Source organism: Caretta caretta, chromosome 7 (assembly GCF_965140235.1).
Source record: "Caretta caretta isolate rCarCar2 chromosome 7, rCarCar1.hap1, whole genome shotgun sequence".
In the NCBI taxonomy this organism is placed as follows: domain Eukaryota; kingdom Metazoa; phylum Chordata; order Testudines; family Cheloniidae; genus Caretta; species Caretta caretta.
In genome coordinates this window covers 98,652,223-98,671,036 of record NC_134212.1, presented here as the reverse complement: position 1 = coordinate 98,671,036, position 18,814 = coordinate 98,652,223, and the positions used below count along the sequence as shown (strand labels likewise).

Genomic DNA, 18,814 nt, shown 5'->3' with positions numbered 1-18,814 from the left:
TACAAGTGCAAAGATGCTTAGATCAAGATAGATCACTATGTGTTGGTACTTGTAGGGCCAGACTTTGATCTCAGTTACACCAGTATAAACATGGAGTTAACTTCACTGTAGTGAGAGGAGTGATCCAGATTTCCACTGGGATAGCTGAGATCAGAATTTGCCCTGTAGCCTCTGAGGGTCATGTTGTATGTTAGAACTCATAATCTCCATGGGTCACACCTTCATATCCAGAAGTAATTTGCACTCCATGTAGTGCAAATTATTAAAGATACAGCCCTCAGGTTCTAGGCAAGTTGTCAATGCAACCCTTTACTGGCAAAGTCTGGGTGCTCCCTGCCCAGAACACATTGCCCATGAAAAAAGCACTGAATAGAGAGAAACAGCTCTGTTCTCATTTCAGATACAAGGGCACACATCACTGTGTAGCCTGAAAAACTCCCTAAGGAATGCAACCACATAGTGAAGCATGGCCTCACATCTGAGATTCAAACCATGTCTAAAATTTGTGTCATGACCAGAAAGTGAAAATCCAGTGTCACCTAGCTGTGAAAATTCCTGTCTGTGTAGTTCTTAAAGATAGTTTTAGGAACACTATCTGGTAAACAACACTGGGCCAGATTATTGGGTGTAGCATGGCTGCTTGCAGCAAACTGCTAATGTCATGTGGCTATAAACCTGGCTCCAGGAGAGTCATCCTAGTACAGAAGTGACCCTGCAATGGTATACAGTAATAACAGGTGTTTGTGTGCCACACTTCCTCCCTGTTACCAGCTTGTTGTTGTTATAATTATAATTATTATTATATTGTATTACCGTAGCAGCTAGGAGTGCAAGCCATGGACCAGGACCTCACTGTGCTAAGCACTGAACAAACACAGAACAAAAAAAGACAGTCTCTGCCCCCAAGAGCTTACAATCTAAGTAAAGCAGAGGGTGGCTACAGAAAAGGGGTGTATGTTATCAGGATGTTTCTATGTCACATTCTGTGCACATTAAGGCCAGCATGAATTGCAGTCTTACAGTACCTGCCCTGGCAAGATGGCTATGCTGGGGCCTACTGGAGGGGGCAGAGTAGGGCCAATTACATCAGCTCTTTGGTGCTTTTCCATCAGGGGAATACTTCCATTGCCCATTGTGGGCTACATATACTGCTTTCACAAAAGCAAACTAAATTTGAAAGCTAAGGACACAATGCATCATTTACCACGGCAGCAGGCACTGATGTTAAGCTGTTCACAGCCTCCAGAATCAGTAAATTGCTCTATAAGGAAAAATATCTGTTAGCAACATTACCTGATGTGCTCTTTAGGGGCAGAACTGAAGACACTGCCAGAGCCTATGAATCTAAATCACTGTGCATGTTATAGGCTGCAAGGCAGACATTTTGTTCTGCCTAGTTCTCTATGCAAGATAATATGACAGAGTCATCAGAGGACATTTATAATACCTTTTATCGTCAAACATGTACAAGTATTTCAGCACCTTCATATCTCTGATCTTTGGTAACAAATTGAGGGGCTACATTGCTAAATTTTGCACTTGTTACTAATTCACATACTAAGTGAAATCTAAATATTAAATCTATCTATTTAGCAAAGCACCCCAAATACATCTTAGAATTACAGGATATTGTTCAAGGAATTCAAAACTTTATGGTGAAAGTAAATTGTAGGCCTCTCCTGTCACACTAAAAAAATAAATCTCTTTATCTCAGTCATTTTGCCTTGATGGAAATTCTATTCTCTATGTCTATAGTAACTAAATAGTGAAGGAGGGTTATAGACACAACAATAAAACATTCATGCTTCAACTTCTCTGGCACAGTTTTATATAGCTAATAACAGGCTTTTTCACTTTATATATCCTTAAATAATTAAGAAAATTACATTAAGTGTAGCAGGTTAAATCTGACAGCAGGGGAGATTTTTAAAATATTAGATCTATTTTACTTAACACAAAGTAACTTCATATATTCTCAAAGACCATAATTAAATATCAGCTATAACCACCCAAACGTTTAAACAACCATAATAAAGTAATATTTTTTCAAGATTGAGAAATGGAACCTAATTAACAGGATTAAAATGCCTTGGTTGTAACATTAATAAGCACTCTTAACCTTCTGGACACTAATTTTCCCACTGTATGTGAGAGCAAGACATACTTTGCATAAAACCCTGGTTAATTTATTTTTTTTTTTATTTGTGTTGAAGAATCACCTAAAGGGCCCAGTCCTGTTGTGCTGAGCACTGTGTAACAAAAAGATGGTCCCTTCCGTGAAGACTTTATAAAATAAGACAAGAGACAACAGGAGGATACAACAGGCAGACTGCAGGAAACACAAAGTAACAGTAAGTTCTGGTATGATCTGGTAGCAGTCACAGCACTTCACTGCCTAACCACTGAAAATTTCAGAGGACTTTCCCTTAATGTTTGTACAAATCTAGGGACAGATCCTCAACTGGTATAAATTGACATAGGTCCATTGATTTCAAAGGAGTTATGACAATTTACACCACCAGAGGTTCTTCCCTCTACAGTTTTTTATTCATTCTCCAGTGTTTGTGTCATAAATATAAAGGGAAGGGTAAACCCCTTTGAAATCCCTCCTGGCCAGGGGAAAGCTCCTCTCACCTGTAAAGGGTTAAGAAGCTAAAGGTAACCTCGCTGGCACCTGACCAAAATGAGCAATGAGGAGACAAGATACTTTCAAAAGCTGGGAGGAGGGAGAGAAACAAAGGGTCTCAGTCTGTCTATATGCTGTTTCTGCCGGGGATAGACCAGGAATGGAGTCTTAGAACTTTTAGTAAGTAATCTAGTTAGGTACGTGTTAGATTATGATTTCTTTAAATGGCTGAGAAAAGAACTGTGCTGAATAGAATAACTATTTCTGTCTGTGTATCTTTTTTGTAACTTAAGGTTTTGCCTAGAGGGGTTCTCTATGTTTTGAATCTAATTACCCTGTAAGGTATCTACCATCCTGATTTTACAGGGGGGATTTCTTTATTTCTATTTACTTCAATTTTTATTAAAAGTCTTCTTGTAAGAAAACTGAATGCTTTTTCATTGTTCTCAGATCCAAGGGTTTGGGTCTGTGGTCACCTATGCAAATTGGTGAGGCTTTTTATCCAACATTTCCCTGGAAAGGGGGGGTGCAAGTGTTGGGAGGATTGTTCATTGTTTTTAAGATCCAAGGGTCTGGGTCTGTAGTCACCTAGGCAAATTGGTGAGGCTTTTTACCAAACCTTGTCCAGAAAGTGGGGTGCAAGGTTTTGGGAAGTATTTTGGGGGGAAAGACGTGTCCAAACAGCTCTTCCCCAGTAACCAGTATTTGTTTGGTGGTGGTAGCGGACAATCCAAGGACAAAGGGTGGAATATTTTATACCTTGGGGAAGTTTTGACCTAAGCTGGTAAAGATAAGCTTAGGAGGTTTTTCATGCAGGTCCCCACATCTGTACCCTAGCATTCAGAGTGGGGAAGGAACCTTGACAGTTTGTAACACCATCTTAGAAATGTGACATTTTACCTCTTCATGTTTATTCTTTTCTGCTTGAGACATTAATTATTTTATAACCTATGACTGAAAATATGTCTGTTTTCATTTCAGAACAACCTCCTCTCTGATTTACATAGTAGTTCACTATGATGATACATCATTACTAGCCCGCATCCCATGTGGACTCACAATGAATCCAGCAGGAGTCCATGTGAGTGGATCCGGTCCTTAGTGTGTCAGAATGACGAATATGATAGCTCTCAGTGTTGGTCAATGACCTGTTGCTGTGTATCCACAGGGGAAACACAAGATAATATTTTTGTTGGGAAACATTAAAATAGTGGCTGTTTTGTTTTGTTGGGTTGATATAACTTCTGTAATTTTATGCAAGTTATGTCATGTCTCATCAAGGCAAAGGTTGGTTTTTTTCATTCCCAATTGCTTCTTCTGACTTGTCACTCTGTAGATTTTAATATTTTAGCATACAGTTTTAAAAAACTGTATGAAAACATGGCCATATTGGCAAAATGAGGCCCACGGTGCTTCGGGGAGAGAAATCCTCCCATCTTTGCTTCTGTAGAGTTCCCTAACACCCAACCACATTACTGAAGCTTAGCAAGGAGGGTAGAGCTTGGTACACATTGAGCATTATAGCTCTGGTTATCCATATATATAGTACTTCCCCTATATTACAGAGCTCAGATACCATTGTAATAGGTGGGTACAAATAAAGGGAGAACAAAACTGATTGCCCAGCAGGTTTCATCTTAAGGGCCGTATTCTGATCCCTTTATTCACACTAAATAGAACTTAATTCTATTCCAAATAGTCCCAGTGAGTTCAATGGAGATATTCATGGAGTAAAGTGCTAACCAAAATAAGACAGTCAGACTCTGGCCCTCAGTATTTGATGATTAAAAACAAAAAGAAAAGAATAACAGCTTCCTTGACAGTACTCTGATTATTTCCTAGGTTATTACTAGGGGAAGGTGAAGCTGGTGAAAACAGTGTTGCAGCATTCTTTGCTCATCTGTTATGTACTTTGCAAAAACTTTAACATTTCATATTTTGCAAAACTTCAAGGACCCATTTCCCTGCCCTCACCCGCAAGACACCAGCTTGTGAAATTCACCTTTCGCACAAAGCTTCACACTTGCAAACTGTCATGCAGTGGTGCTGTGGTAGCCAAATTTGGCAATTTTCCCAATGTGTTAAAACCACTGCTATTTTTGCTCTTAATCGTTCGCAGATGCCTCAGTTGATCAGAGGAGATTTCAGAGGGAAGTTGCCCTTAGGACACACTAAACTAAATGTGATGTAGGCAGCAGAAGAAATATGGCACTGCAACAAGCTCCTGTCAGCTCAGAGTTAGAGGGTGGATACCCTCAATGCAAGGACACACATGGCATGTGGTGAAAAATAAACTGTGCAGAATGTAAATATCAAAGACAGAAGCACAGTGGCCTAAACTCACGTCAATGTAATTCAGGCAACACCAGAAATGTAATAATTGTTCAGGAAAGAATGAACACACACACATATGCAATATTATTTATAATATTTTACAATTAATGTATGTATCTTTTTCAATTATCTATCTCAATGACAAAGATATCTAAATTAGGAAACAAAGCAAGTATCAAATACTAGTGCTGCTCTGATTTTTAAACATGCCCCACACATACTATATTTATTATTTCTCAAAACAATAAACAAACAGCCCCCTTAACTACAACTAGTTGCTCAGAGAAATAGAGACCAAATGGCTTCTGAGAACCCTCCTGATCACATAATGTCAGCTCACCCAATTAAGAAACCGGATGCAGTACCATGGGACTTATCACAGAAATGTAGGGCTGGAAGGTACCTTGAGAAGTCATCTACTCCATCCTCCTGCACTGAGGCAGGACCAAGTATACCTAGATTATAATGAGCAATCACAACCAACAAACCCAGCTTGGAAACAAAATATATAATACATAGTTTTGCCATGGAATTTTCAGTTATTCTAGTAGTTAAAAAATGAATTGTGTGCAATTTGAAATGTAGCATCTCAAAAATGCTGCAAGTTTACAGATGTGCCAATGTCAATGAAATATTTTCTTGACTAAAAATTTGCCCACCTCTACTTACCACCCATCATACAAGAAAAATTCACTTTCAGGATTATTATTCTTGCTACAATAAATAGTTTGTGCATAATTTGTTTTTAATTACAATGCACCTTACTGAGCTCATGAATAAATTCAACTTCTAACTTACCTTGCCAAAGCTTCCCTTCCCGATTGCTCGGAGTATCTGGAAGTGGTCAAAATTCACTACAAAGTAAAAACAAAGGAGTTTTAGTTTCTCATTTCCAGATATTTTCCTACCAACTTCTTAAAAAAAAAACTTAAAAAGAAAAAAAGGGAAAGAGATGAGTAATTGATAAAAAGTACATTTTACCAGTTGGACAAATTCTTGCCAAAAGATCAGTATGTTCCAGAGAAGAGTTTTGTTTAAAGAAAACCAGTGGGATGGGCCCTTTGTATCAGCTTTAAAGGTAATTGCTTTAGGGACTCAGTCCCCCTTAGCTTGTTAATGGCCAGAATCTTCTAGTTTCTGACTCCTAAAGTTCCTTTTACTCCCGGTTCCTGGATGTCTCATGCCCTCTATCTACAAAAGTAAAAGGACCCAACTTTGATACTCTTATGGTGAGCAATACCTCATTCCATGAGGAGTTGATTTTAATGAAACTGCATGTGGAGTATGGTACTATTCTGCGTTGGTATCATAGAATGTGTTGTACTGTAGTGACTCGGACTGGCCTCTGAACAGTCCTTTACCAAGTCCTCTTTCTCAGCTGATGTTGTTTGACTTTCACCCACAAATTGTACAGAAAATGCTCTCTAGTATAGTTGTGTGTTTAATTTTTAAATTTTTTTAAATGTATATCGAGATTTTAAAAAACAACTAAAACTCAATTGATTTCAGGATAATGTCCACAGAGTATGGGGATAGGCACTTATAGACATGTATAGTAATATATAAATAACAGTTCGTTAAGTTACATACCAATATTAAACTGATGTATCACAAGTAAAAAAAAAACCCACAAAACACAAAAACTTAACCTAACAAAACGGAGACAGTGAATGAGTGCATGTGTGTGTTAAGAGTTGTATGGAGGGAGGGCTCAGGGACACAATACAAACAAGTCCCACTGCTAAAAATATCCCATTGCTTTTGTAATCCATAGTTACAGATGGCTGCTGTTCTTGTACATGAAGAGCTAATTACTGTGCATGCACGTGCTGCAGCCAGTTCATAGAATCATAGAATATCAGGGTTGGAAGGGACCCCAGAAGGTCATCTAGTCCAACCCCCTGCTCAAAGCAGGACCAATTCCCAGTTAAATCATCCCAGCCAGGGCTTTGTCAAGCCTGACCTTAAAAACCTCTAAGGAAGGAGATTCTACCACCTCCCTAGGTAAAGCATTCCAGTGTTTCACCACCCTCTTAGTGAAAAAGTTTTTCCTAATATCCAATCTAAACCTCCCCCACTGCAACTTGAGTTCTGTCATCTGCTACCATTGAGAACAGTCTAGAGCCATCCTCTTTGGAACCCCCTTTCAGGTAGTTGAAAGCAGCTATCAAATCCCCCCTCATTCTTCTCTTCTGCAGGCTAAACAATCCCAGCTCCCTCAGCCTCTCCTCATAACTCATGTGTTCCAGCCCCCTAATCATTTTTGTTGCCCTTCGCTGGACTCTCTCCAATTTATCCACATCCTTCTTGAAGTGTGGGGCCCAAAACTGGACACAGTACTCCAGATGAGGCCTCACCAATGTCGAATAGAGGGGAACGATCACGTCCCTCGATCTGCTTGCTATGCCCCTACTTATACATCCCAAAATGCCATTGGCCTTCTTGGCAACAAGGGCACACTGCTGACTCATATCCAGCTTCTCGTCCACTGTCACCCCTAGGTCCTTTTCTGCAGAACTGCTGCCTAGCCATTCGGTCCCTAGTCTGTAGCTGTGCATTGGGTTCTTCCGTCCTAAGTGCAGGACCCTGCACTTATCCTTATTGAACCTCATCAGATTTCTTTTGGCCCAATCCTCCAATTTGTCTAGGTCTTTCTGTATCCTATCCCTCCCCTCCAGCATATCTACCACTCCTCCCAGTTTAGTATCATCCGCAAATTTGCTGAGAGTGCAATCCACACCATCCTCCAGATCATTTATGAAGATATTGAACAAAACCGGCCCCAGGACCGACCCTTGGGGTACTCCACTTGATACCAGCTGCCAACTAGATATGGAGCCATTGATCACTACCCGTTGAGCCCGACAATCTAGCCAGCTTTCTACCCACCTTATAGTGCATTCATCCAGCCCATACTTCCTTAACTGGCTGACAAGAATACTGTGGGAGACCGTGTCAAAAGCTTTGCTAAAGTCAAGAAACAATACATCCACTGCTTTCCCTTCATCCACAGAACCAGTAATCTCATCATAGAAGGCGATTAGATTAGTCAGGCATGACCTTCCCTTGGTGAATCCATGCTGGCTGTTCCTGATCACTTTCCTCTCATGCAAGTGCTTCAGGATTGATTCTTTGAGGACCTGCTCCATGATTTTTCCAGGGACTGAAGTGAGGCTGACTGGCCTGTAGTTCCCAGGATCCTCCTTCTTCCCTTTTTTAAAGATTGGCACTACATTAGCCTTTTTCCAGTCATCCGGGACTTCCCCGGTTCACCATGAGTTTTCAAAGATAATGGCCAATGGCTCTGCAATCACAGCCGCCAATTCCTTCAGCAGTCTGGCTGAAGTTTGGCTATTACTTGCTCTATCAAGAAGCCAACATGTTAAGGATGGGCCATTGACTTCTGTTCTCTGGATTTTTGTATCCGCCTGTACTTTAGCTGCTAGTGATTCCAGAGACATAATGAAAAATAACGGGGAGTGGTGAGAGTGTTAATCTAATACTTTAAGTGCAATGTTGCTATGTCAGCAGCCATAGCAACTATAAAATTATGATTACTAAATTACTGCTGTGATCTAATCTCTCCAAAAATTAATCTCAAATGAAAGGTGCTATGTAGTCCTTCTGTCTACCTAAATAATGATATATCTCCCAGTACCATTGATTTTGAATACCTCAGTGACATTAACAAACATATTATCTCTGATGATGCTGGTCACCTCAATTTCAAGGGCAATGTTGACAATCATAGTTTTGTACAAATGGCTCTTTGCATGACTCCATAGACCAATTCAGGAAGAACAACATTACCCCACTGGCCACGGAGCCATTTGACTAGTTGTGTTGATTGACCTGCACATTGTTCCTGTGGCTGGAGCTGTGTGTCCTGCTGCTCCACGTGATTTTTCTCAAAGTTGTGGATACCCACCCTTATGGTGTGGTGCTACGCAATATGATCAATCGACAGTTGCTCAAAGGTTGAATAGAAAATTTTCTTTCAGGGTGTCTTTGAAGTATTGAATCTGACCTCAACGCTTACGATGGCCAGAGCTTAATTCAGAATATAAAACTTATTTTGATAGATGGGTCTCAGGCATTCGAATTACACAGCTAGTCCATCTCAACTGGGCACAGACCAAATGAGCCTTGATGCTGACCAAACCAGCTTTCACCAGGACTTCAGTGTTGGAAACCTGGTCCTGCCATTTGATGTCCAGCAATCATTGTAGGTATTGCAAGTAGAACCTCTCAAGCTTTTTAATGTGTCATTGAAAACAGGTCCATGTTTCACACCAGTAGAGCAATGTGATGAGGACATCATGGACTTTGACTTTTGTCTGTATACAGATTCCATGTTGCTTCCAGATTAAGTGATAGAAGTGACCATACGTGGCGCTGGCTTTCTTAATTCATGGTCAACTGTTGCTTCATTGTTCAACATGCTGTTGAAATAGGTAAACTGACAGCATAGGGCGTGGTACCTTCCAGTCTTATTGACAGGTCTTGGTAAGGTTGTTGAGGAGCTAGCTGGTATATATACTCCTTTTCAGTTTTCATTCAGCTGATGGTGGGGCCAAAGTTATGAGGCGCCGCAGCAAAGCAGTTTGCAAGAAATTGTAGTGCTGCTTCAGAGTGCGCCATCAAGGCACAATTATCAGCATAGAGCAGTTCCTGGAGCAATGTTCCTATCACCTTGGTGTTTGCTTGTAGATGGGAAATTCTGAAGAGCCTACCAGTGCAGAAGTGTATAAAGACACCATCTGAAGCATCACAAAGGGTTTCCTCTAGCATTGCAGCAAATAAAAGACCAAAATGGCTAGCAGCGAGGACACATCCCTGCGCCACCCCATTCATGATTGGAAATATATATGTTTGCACTAGGTCTTCCAGCAATGCCTTCATGGAATTGCTGAATGATGTTAATAAATGTGTCTGGACATCCAAATTTACTCAGCAATTTCCAGAGGGCAGTGCAGCTGACCCTATCAAATGCCTTAGTTAGATTGAGAAACAAGATGTTGGTGCTATTCACGACATTTTTCCTGTAATTGTCGAATGATGGAAAGCATGTTATGAATTTTCCTGTAGTTGTCAAATGATGAAAATCATGCTTGCTGAGCATGAAAGCCACACTGTGACTCAGATAGAATGTTGTGGATTATTTGGGTCACAAGTCAGTTCAACAGGATCTGTGCAAGAATCTTGTCAGCCACGGAGAGCAAAGAGGTACCATGGTAGTTACTATAGTCACTCTTTGAGCCTTTACACTTATATATTGTGATAATGTTGGTGTCTTTCAGTTGTGGCAGTATAACTTAATGTAAAAAATTCAAAGAGCTTGTCAACTGAGACAATTTCCTCCATGTTTGAAAACCTCAGCTGGAATGGAATTGGGACCAGGGGATTTATTATTTTTCATTACTTGAACAGCTATCAACACCTCAGCTTGTGTGGGTGGATAGGCAAGTGTAGAAGATGTAGGCAGTTTATGGACATTATCCAGCGACTTCTCAGAAACAGTAGATGAATGATTAAGTAGTTTGCTAAAATGTTCACACCACCATTGGTGGATCGCATTACGATCTGTGATGACAGATTCATCATCAGCATTTGTTATGGTACTAAGGCAGATTGAGTAGACCCATACACAACTTTGACCACCTCACAGAAACCTTTCAAGTCATGATTATCAGCAAGGGCCTGTAGTTCCTCTGCTCTACAGTCAAACCACATATTTTGCATTTGCTGGAGTCTGTGTTAGAGCATTCTGCAAGCTGACCTATAACTGGCCTTTTTTGACCCAGAGTGCAGGTCATCTAAGAGTGCAGCATGCACTTTTCACTTGACATCAAGGAGATTCAATATTTCAAGGCCATTATAATTGAACCAGCCTGTATGACACATTTCGTATACCCAACACAATCGACAAAGATGTTATAGATTGTGTCCCACAGGGATACCCATTCGGCAGATATGTCATCACTGATCACTGGACATTAATAAATGTATCATCACTACATCCTGGGAGATGGAGAGGTATTACTATCCCCATTTTACCAGTGGAGAACTGAGAGCCCAAGGTCACACAGGAAGACTGTGGAAGAGTCAGGAATTGAACACAGATCTCTTGAGTCCCTGGCTAGTTCCTTAAACCAAATAAACGTCTTTCCTTTCTAGGGCCCTGATCCAAAGCCCAATGGCTGCAAAAGATTCTTGGATTAGGACCAAAGAACAAAATATTGTTACATGACCCAATCCTGAGGTCTTCACTCAGCTCTTTCTCAGAAAAATTCCAATTGACTTCAGTAGGATTTTGATATATGAAAATGGATACGTATTCTGAGCCAGGCGTTGATTTGCCCAGGCCTCAGGGAAGTATTGAGAGAGAGGGAGTCAGTCTTCTCTATAGCAGCATCTTCTCTTTGTGGGAGCCTGCAGCAGGCTCTATGAAATCAGGGTAGGGAGGTCCATGGAGTATAATCCTTCTGGGCAACCTGCTGGGATTCTATGGGAAAGTTCACTAACTTTTTCCTAAACCCCCTTTGTGCTGAGATCCCCTTTTGTAAGCAAGGATCTGGGGTCTCTTAGCTAGAGGAAGCTCTGGCCATGCTTCCAGGGACCTGGGGAAAGCTCAGTACCAAGGGACATGCCCAGAGCCTCTATGAAGATGGCCCTGTGCCTCTTGTGGATCCACGAAAGCAGCAGAATACAAAGTCTAGAACCTTGCTCCTTCTCCCGTGTGACAAACCCTAACTTTTGCAGGAGGGAATTTGGAGCCACAAGGGGAGAATATTCCTGAGTTACCTCCTTCCCTGCTCCCTTCCCATTAGACTTAGAGGGAACAGTCTGGCCCTGAGTAAGGACCCAATGATTTGATTTAGTATTAAACAGTAATATTTAATAAATATTCTAGTTGAAACACACAACTAGACTACAGCTCTAAGAGCTAGCATATATTTCTGAGATGTTTTTGACAACAGATTTAAATTTTTCACATACAGAAAAAATTATTTTATGAACTTCTGTCTGTGAGAAATACACAACGTTCAATTAAAGTGAGCATGTTTTAAGCACAGTAAATTTGTTTTCTTGGCAATTAAACTACAGGACAAGGTTTCATGATCTGGGGAATTCCTAGGAAGTTTTATTCCTGAAGCAATATTATGGTTATTTATTACAAAGACAAAAATTCTTATGTCTGAAACTGCATAGTTACATAAAAAATCTTTTTTTTTCATATCCATGACTACAAATGAGCTAACAGCACATTCTAGTCCATAGTCAAGATATAACATCAAATATGCACATCAACTACATATGCCCTTGAGCTAATCTGTAAAGAAATGTTGCATTTAATAAATTAAATATGCAGTATCCATTTACTTTAGGTACAACTGAAGTTATATGAGTGGCTGCTTATTTTTCTTCAGTTCCACCAACTTCTTTTCGAAAGAGGTAGGCAGCTGAGGTTCTAATAACATGCTTTGTGTGTATAAAAAGATCTTCTACACTTTCCACAGTATGCATCCGATGAAGTGAGCTGTAGCTCATGAAAGCTTATGCGCAAATAAATTGGTTAGTCTCTAAGGTTCCACAAGTACTCCTTTTCTTTTTGCGAATACAGACTAACACGGCTGTTACTCTGAAACCTACCATTTTTTTAAATGACAAAACATTTCTACAGAATATGTGATTATCTCTGAAATAGAAATCCTTAGCTTGCCTAGTACAATTATATATGCTCTGGAGATTTCACCTTTTTGCAAGTGACACGAGAAAGCTGTCTTTCACTAACCACTCGAATACCTTATTATTTTTGGATGATTTGTACTAGCCTGAGTCATGAATAAATCCTAGTGAAGAATCCCATGACACATACTCCCAACAAGCAGGAAGATGACAGCTGTTGCCTAGTCACAGGACCACATTCACCCACTACTTTGACTTCAGTGTGGCATAGTTTTGACAGTCATACTCTGTAAATAAAATCATGGTTTGGCCTGAGGTTTCACTGAAGGAACCTAAAGCGGGCCAAGGGGGAACCTGAAAACTTTTATAAATTATAAATAAAATGGAATGTAGCAAAATAATATAATGACATTCAGTTGTTAATAAAATTGCCATCTTGTTTGGTTGAAATGCTCCAAGGCGTCCTTTGTCAGATTCTTATGAAACAACTAAGTTAATTATTCCTATTGACTTTCTGAAAGCTCATTTTCAGTATGTCCCTTTTAGTGAGGGGATGGTGGGTGGGGGATTGCTGGGCAGAAAGCAGTCACTTTTGTCAGATGAGACAAACATCCTCCCCTGGGATTCTTCTTGGCATCAAACAACAAACTATGATTCATAACTGAGGATAACATGCCATGATTTTGATCCGTTTGTTTCAGAATGTTTGCTTTACATTTCAAGGAATGCATGAAAAGCAGAAGAACGGCAGTTTTTATGCTGCTTTAGAACGTCATTACAACTCACACTTTGCAATCCACCAAAAACTGATGTTCTCCCCCTCCCCGACAAAGATGTAACAGTAGATGCTGCAGTGAGCTCTCTATTAACTAAGATTTCATTGTTTTATAAAATGTACTACAATATATTACCAAGTACAGTGGATTTACAGCTCCACTTTGCCAGCAGCTAAAATTCATTTTATACCATTTATTTTTTTTTCCGCACATAATTTTTATGCAGGATTATTGTGCTTCAAGTTACAATGTGAGATCTTTTTAGTCCCTATGCCAGATATTTCAGAACTGTATTTCTCCATAATTTTTATTTCTCTGTTTTATTCCACATGTATACAATACAACAGCTGAAAATGTGGCAAGATAAAAATAAAGCATTGCCACCATGGTCCTATTAATGGACATATAAAAATACAAGGGTCTGATCTGAAGGCTTCGTCGGGAACAGATTTGGGCCTCAAGTGTCTACATAGAGATGTGCCTCAATCCTGATTACAAACCCCGGACTCTTGGGAAAAATTCCAGCCCATATCTGGGTCTGGACACTACAGGTAGTTTTTATGTCTGGGTCAACCTAGGACAGCTGTCCACTGCTTGCATCACAGGATAGTGAGGCGTTTACTTAAAGGATTGTGCCTCAGAGATGTACAATCCCTTCCCAAGCAGCCTGGTGTTCCGGTAAAATGAGTAAAAAGAAAAGGAGGACTTGTGGCACCTTAGAGACTAACAAATTTATTTGAGCATAAGCTTTCGTGAGCTATAGCTCACTTCCTCAGATGCATTCAGTAGAAAATACAGTGAGGAGATTTATATACATAGAGAACATGAAACAATGGGTGTTACCATACACACTGTAACGAGAGTGATCACTTAAGGTGAGCTATTACCAGCAGGAGAGCGCGGTGGTAGGTGGGGGGGAACCTTTTGTAGTGATAATCAAGGTGGGGGCCATTTCCAGCAGTTGACAAGAACCTCTGAGGAACAGTGCGGGGTTGAGGGGGGGAATAAACGTGGGGAAATAATGACAGGTTTCAGAGTAGCAGCCATGTTAGTCTGTATTCGCAAAAAGTAAAGGAGGACTTGTGGCACCTTAGAGACTAACAAATTTATTTGAGCATAAGCTTTCGTGAGCTACAGCTCTGTAGCTCATGAAAGCTTATGCTCAAATAAATTTGTTAGTCTCTAAGGTGCCACAAGCACTCCTTTTCTTTTTATGGGGAAATAGTTTTACTTTGTGTAATGACCCATCCACTCCCAGTCTCTATTCAAGCCTAAGTTAATTGTATCCAGTTTGCAAATTAATTCCAATTCAGCAGTCTCTCGTCGGAGTCTGTTTTTGAAGTTTTTTTGTTGAAGAATTGCCAATTTGAGGTCTGTCATCAAGTGACCAAAGAGATTGAAGTGTTCTCCAACTGGTTTTTGAATGTTATAATTCTTGACGTCTGATTTGTGTCCATTTATTCTTTTACGTAGAGACTGTCAGGTTTGACCAATGTACATGGCAGAGGGGCATTGCTGGCACATGATGGCATATATCACATTGGTAGATGCGCAGGTGAACGAGCCTCTGATAGTGTGGCTGATGTGATTAGGCCCTATAATGGTGTCCCATCATCAACCTCAGCCTGGACCAGTCCACACAAGAGATCCACTTCTTGGACACGACGGTGCTAATAAGCGATGGTCACATAAACACCATCCTATACCAGAAACCTACTGACCGCTATGCCTACCTACATGCCTCCAGCTTTCATCCAGACCACACCACACGATCCATTGTCTACAGCCAAGCTCTACGATACAACCGCATTTGCTCCAACCCCTCAGACAGAGACAAACGCCTACAAGATCTCTATCAAGCATTCTTACAACTACAATACCCACCTGCTGAAGTGAAGAAACAGATTGATAGAGCCAGAAGAGTACCCAGAAGTCACCTACTACAGGACAGTCCCAACAAAGAAAATAACAGAACGCCACTAGCCATCACCTTCAGCCCCCAACTAAAACCTTTCCAACACATCATCAAGGATCTACAACCTATCCTGAAGGACGACCCATCACTCTCACAGATCTTGGGAGACAGGCCAGTTCTTGCTTACAGACAGCCCCCAACCTGAAGCAAATACTCACCAGCAACCGTACACCACACAATAGAACCACTAAATCAGGAACCTATCCTTGCAACAAAGCCCGTTGCCAACTGTGTCCACATATCTATTCAGGGGACACCATCATAGGGCCTAATCACATCAGCCACACTATCAGAGGCTCGTTTACCTGCACATCTACCAATGTGATATATGCCATCATGTGCCAGCAATGCCCCTCTGCCATGTACATTGGTCAAACTAGACAGTCTCTACGTAAAAGAATAAATGGACACAAATCAGACGTCAAGAATTATAACATTCAAAAACCAGTTGGAGAACACTTCAATCTCTCTGGTCACTCAATGACCGACCTAAAAGTGGCAATTCTTCAACAAAAAAACTTCAGAAACAGACTCCGACGAGAGACTGCTGAATTGGAATTAATTTGCAAACTGGATACAATTAACTTAGGCTTGAATAGAGACTGGGAGTGGATGTGTCATGACACAAAGGAAAACTATTTCCCCATGTTTATTCCCCCATCCCCACCCCCCACTTTTCCTCAGACGTTCTTGTCAACTGCTGGAAATGGCCCACCTTGATTATCGCTACAAAATGTCCCCGCCGCCCTCCCCCCCCCGCGCTCTCCTGCTGGTAATAGCTCACCTTAAGTGATCACTCTCGTTACAGTGTGTGTACGTTAGTACCCATTGTTTCATGTTCTCTATGTATATAAATCTCCCCACTGTATTTTCCTCTGAATGCATCCGATGAAGTGAGCTATAGCTCACGAAAGCTTATGCTCAAATAAATTTGTTAGCTTCTAAGGTGCCACAAGTACTCCTTTTCTTTCTGCGAATACAGACTAACACGGCTGCTACTCTGAAACCTGGTAAAATGAGTGTGCTGCATAAGCTAGAATAGTGCAGCCTGCTTCCCCTGTGAAGGAAGGGGACAGAGCTATGGTTTCTCTAGTATTCCCTGAGTTCAGGTTTCAGAGTAGCAGCCGTGTTAGTCTGTATTCGCAAAAAGAAAAGGAGTACTTGTGGCACCTTAGAGACTAACCAATTTATTTGAGCATGAGCTTTCGTGAGCTACAGCTCACTTCATCGGCTGTAGCTCACGAAAGCTCATGCTCAAATAAATTGGTTAGTCTCTAAGGTGCCACAAGTACTCCTTTTCTTTTTTCCCTGAGTTCAGTGACTGCAGTCGTGATTGGTCTTTGAGCAGGATACACAAAGAGGGAAAGAGTAGCTTGGTGCATTTACCATAACCCATCCATGCACTTGCCCAACAGCCAGTTACCATCTATGACAATGAGCTGAGCCTTGCTACCAGTTCCAAAGTCCCTAGAATTTTGGAAACATTCACGCTATGATCAGATTTGAACTTGGCAGCTCACACGCCCACATAATTTGAATGTGACAAATCTTTCATGATGCAATGTCCAGTGAACTCCATCTGGAAGGCTCTGGGAAGAGTAAAAGGAAATGAGGAAAAAACTCAGATCTTAAATATGGATTCATTTCTGTGAATATTTTGGTATATCTTAATGTATGCTCGGTAGGTAATGAGTAATTATATGCACAAAGCACTTAAAAATGCACTTTAAATGATATAACATAATGTTTGGTACTTTCTCAAACCAATTGTGCTATCTAGAAAGATAAGAGACGATGCTAAGTATACATTTTTCTCCACTCACAAATAAAACAATTAAAATATATGTCACTAAAAAAAATCTTACTTTGTGCCAACAGCTGCCAATGCTCAAATACGTGTGTGCAAATGTTTTCATGAATAAAGCTGCATGCACCCAAATGGAAGCCAGGGTGAGAGTCATTTGGAAATTTGCCTCTAAATATCCCATCCCAATTTTCACACTGTCAAATTAAAAACCATATTGAAAGAAAACCTATCACAGTTTCTAATCTACATTACAGATAGCACTACTGAAAATTTAAAATGGCAAAATTTTAAAGATCACATGTACATTTCACTGTTTATATTATTAACTGTAAGCAAGTCTCTCAGCTTGGACAATGAAAACAAGCTAGTTGGATTAATTTTTGGGGACTGCCTATACCATAGTCAATATCATGTTCTGTCCACTTTGCCAGCACAAAGCTGCAATGACTGGGCTGTAAATAACGTAGGGTGAGGTTTATCATTGTTTACAAAATGACTCATTCTTGCTCTATTAAATAAAATAATGGCAACAATCTATTTATTTTAGTTTTTGTAATAACTTATCTTTACAAAATCTAAGTGTTGAACCAAATTTGACCTGACAGTCCTCTTTAAAATTATATTATGGCTAAATTCCTATTTGGATAATTGCACTCAGACGGCAGTACTTACAGTATATTTGTCCAACAGCTGCAATTAGATACAATATTTTTGACATTGTACTAGGATGCAGACTGATTCTTGTATACAGAAAGTTTGTAAAGTGTTAGATAATTCTTCTGGCTGAAAAGCACCCAATAAAATATTAAGGTATTATTGTTTTATAATAGAAAATATGACTGACTGGCATGACACCATCAAAATTTCTTTTTTACAGAGATAGTTCTGTATCTGATTTAAAAAAAAAAGTAAATTCATAGCTCTTTTCAACCTAGGATTATATTATATTACTGTTTGTTAACATGGTAAAAATCATTGGTATAACAAACCTAACATTGTAATTATTGATACAGAAACATTATTATATGGCCACAATAAACACAGAGGTGTTGCCACAAAATGTTAACAGTTTTTATTCATTGATAGAAAATTTACAGCTATAACTTAGAAGCAATTACCTGCTTCTACCTAGGTCTCAAAAGGGGGCTGTTTCTCCAAAGCTTTGATCCACGCCAGTGGAAGAACACAGAGAGAAGAAGACCAAGAATGAACCCAGATGGAGGATGGCTAGTGGAAGAATTTATGGACCAGAGGTGTGGGAATGAGATGAGAAGAGTCATGAAATAACTCAGAGATAATGGAAAGAGACAAGGGCATCCACAATGAATGCTGAGAGATTGAGATAGGATTGAGAGGAATGAGGAGGGCATGAGCAGGGATGTTAGGAGAAATGGAGAATTGGAAAAGGATGTGTGTGGAGAGGCTGGAGGAAAAGGTGGACTTCTGTGGAAGGAGAGAGAGAGAGAGAGTGAGAGAGAGAGAGAGACAGTTAAGAACTGCAGAAGTGTTACAAGAGAAAGTAGTGGGCCCACTAAAAAACTAGTGGAAGATTGAGGGAGGGGCTACAAAAGGATCAGGAAGGTATGTTAGTGAGCAGAGTATAACAA

The 18,814-nt window shown here is 40.2% G+C and overlaps 1 protein-coding gene across 2 annotated transcripts in view; it reads right to left on the bottom strand.

Annotated features, from left to right (window-relative positions):
• Positions 1-18,814, bottom strand: part of STK32C (serine/threonine kinase 32C) — a 250,025-nt gene that overhangs the window by 96,806 nt on the left and 134,405 nt on the right. For both annotated transcript variants that reach the window (XM_048856983.2, XM_048856982.2), the window contains exon 2: positions 5,759-5,814. In XM_048856983.2, coding sequence (XP_048712940.1) covers positions 5,759-5,814 — 56 coding nt within the window. The remainder of the gene's footprint in view (positions 1-5,758; positions 5,815-18,814) is intronic.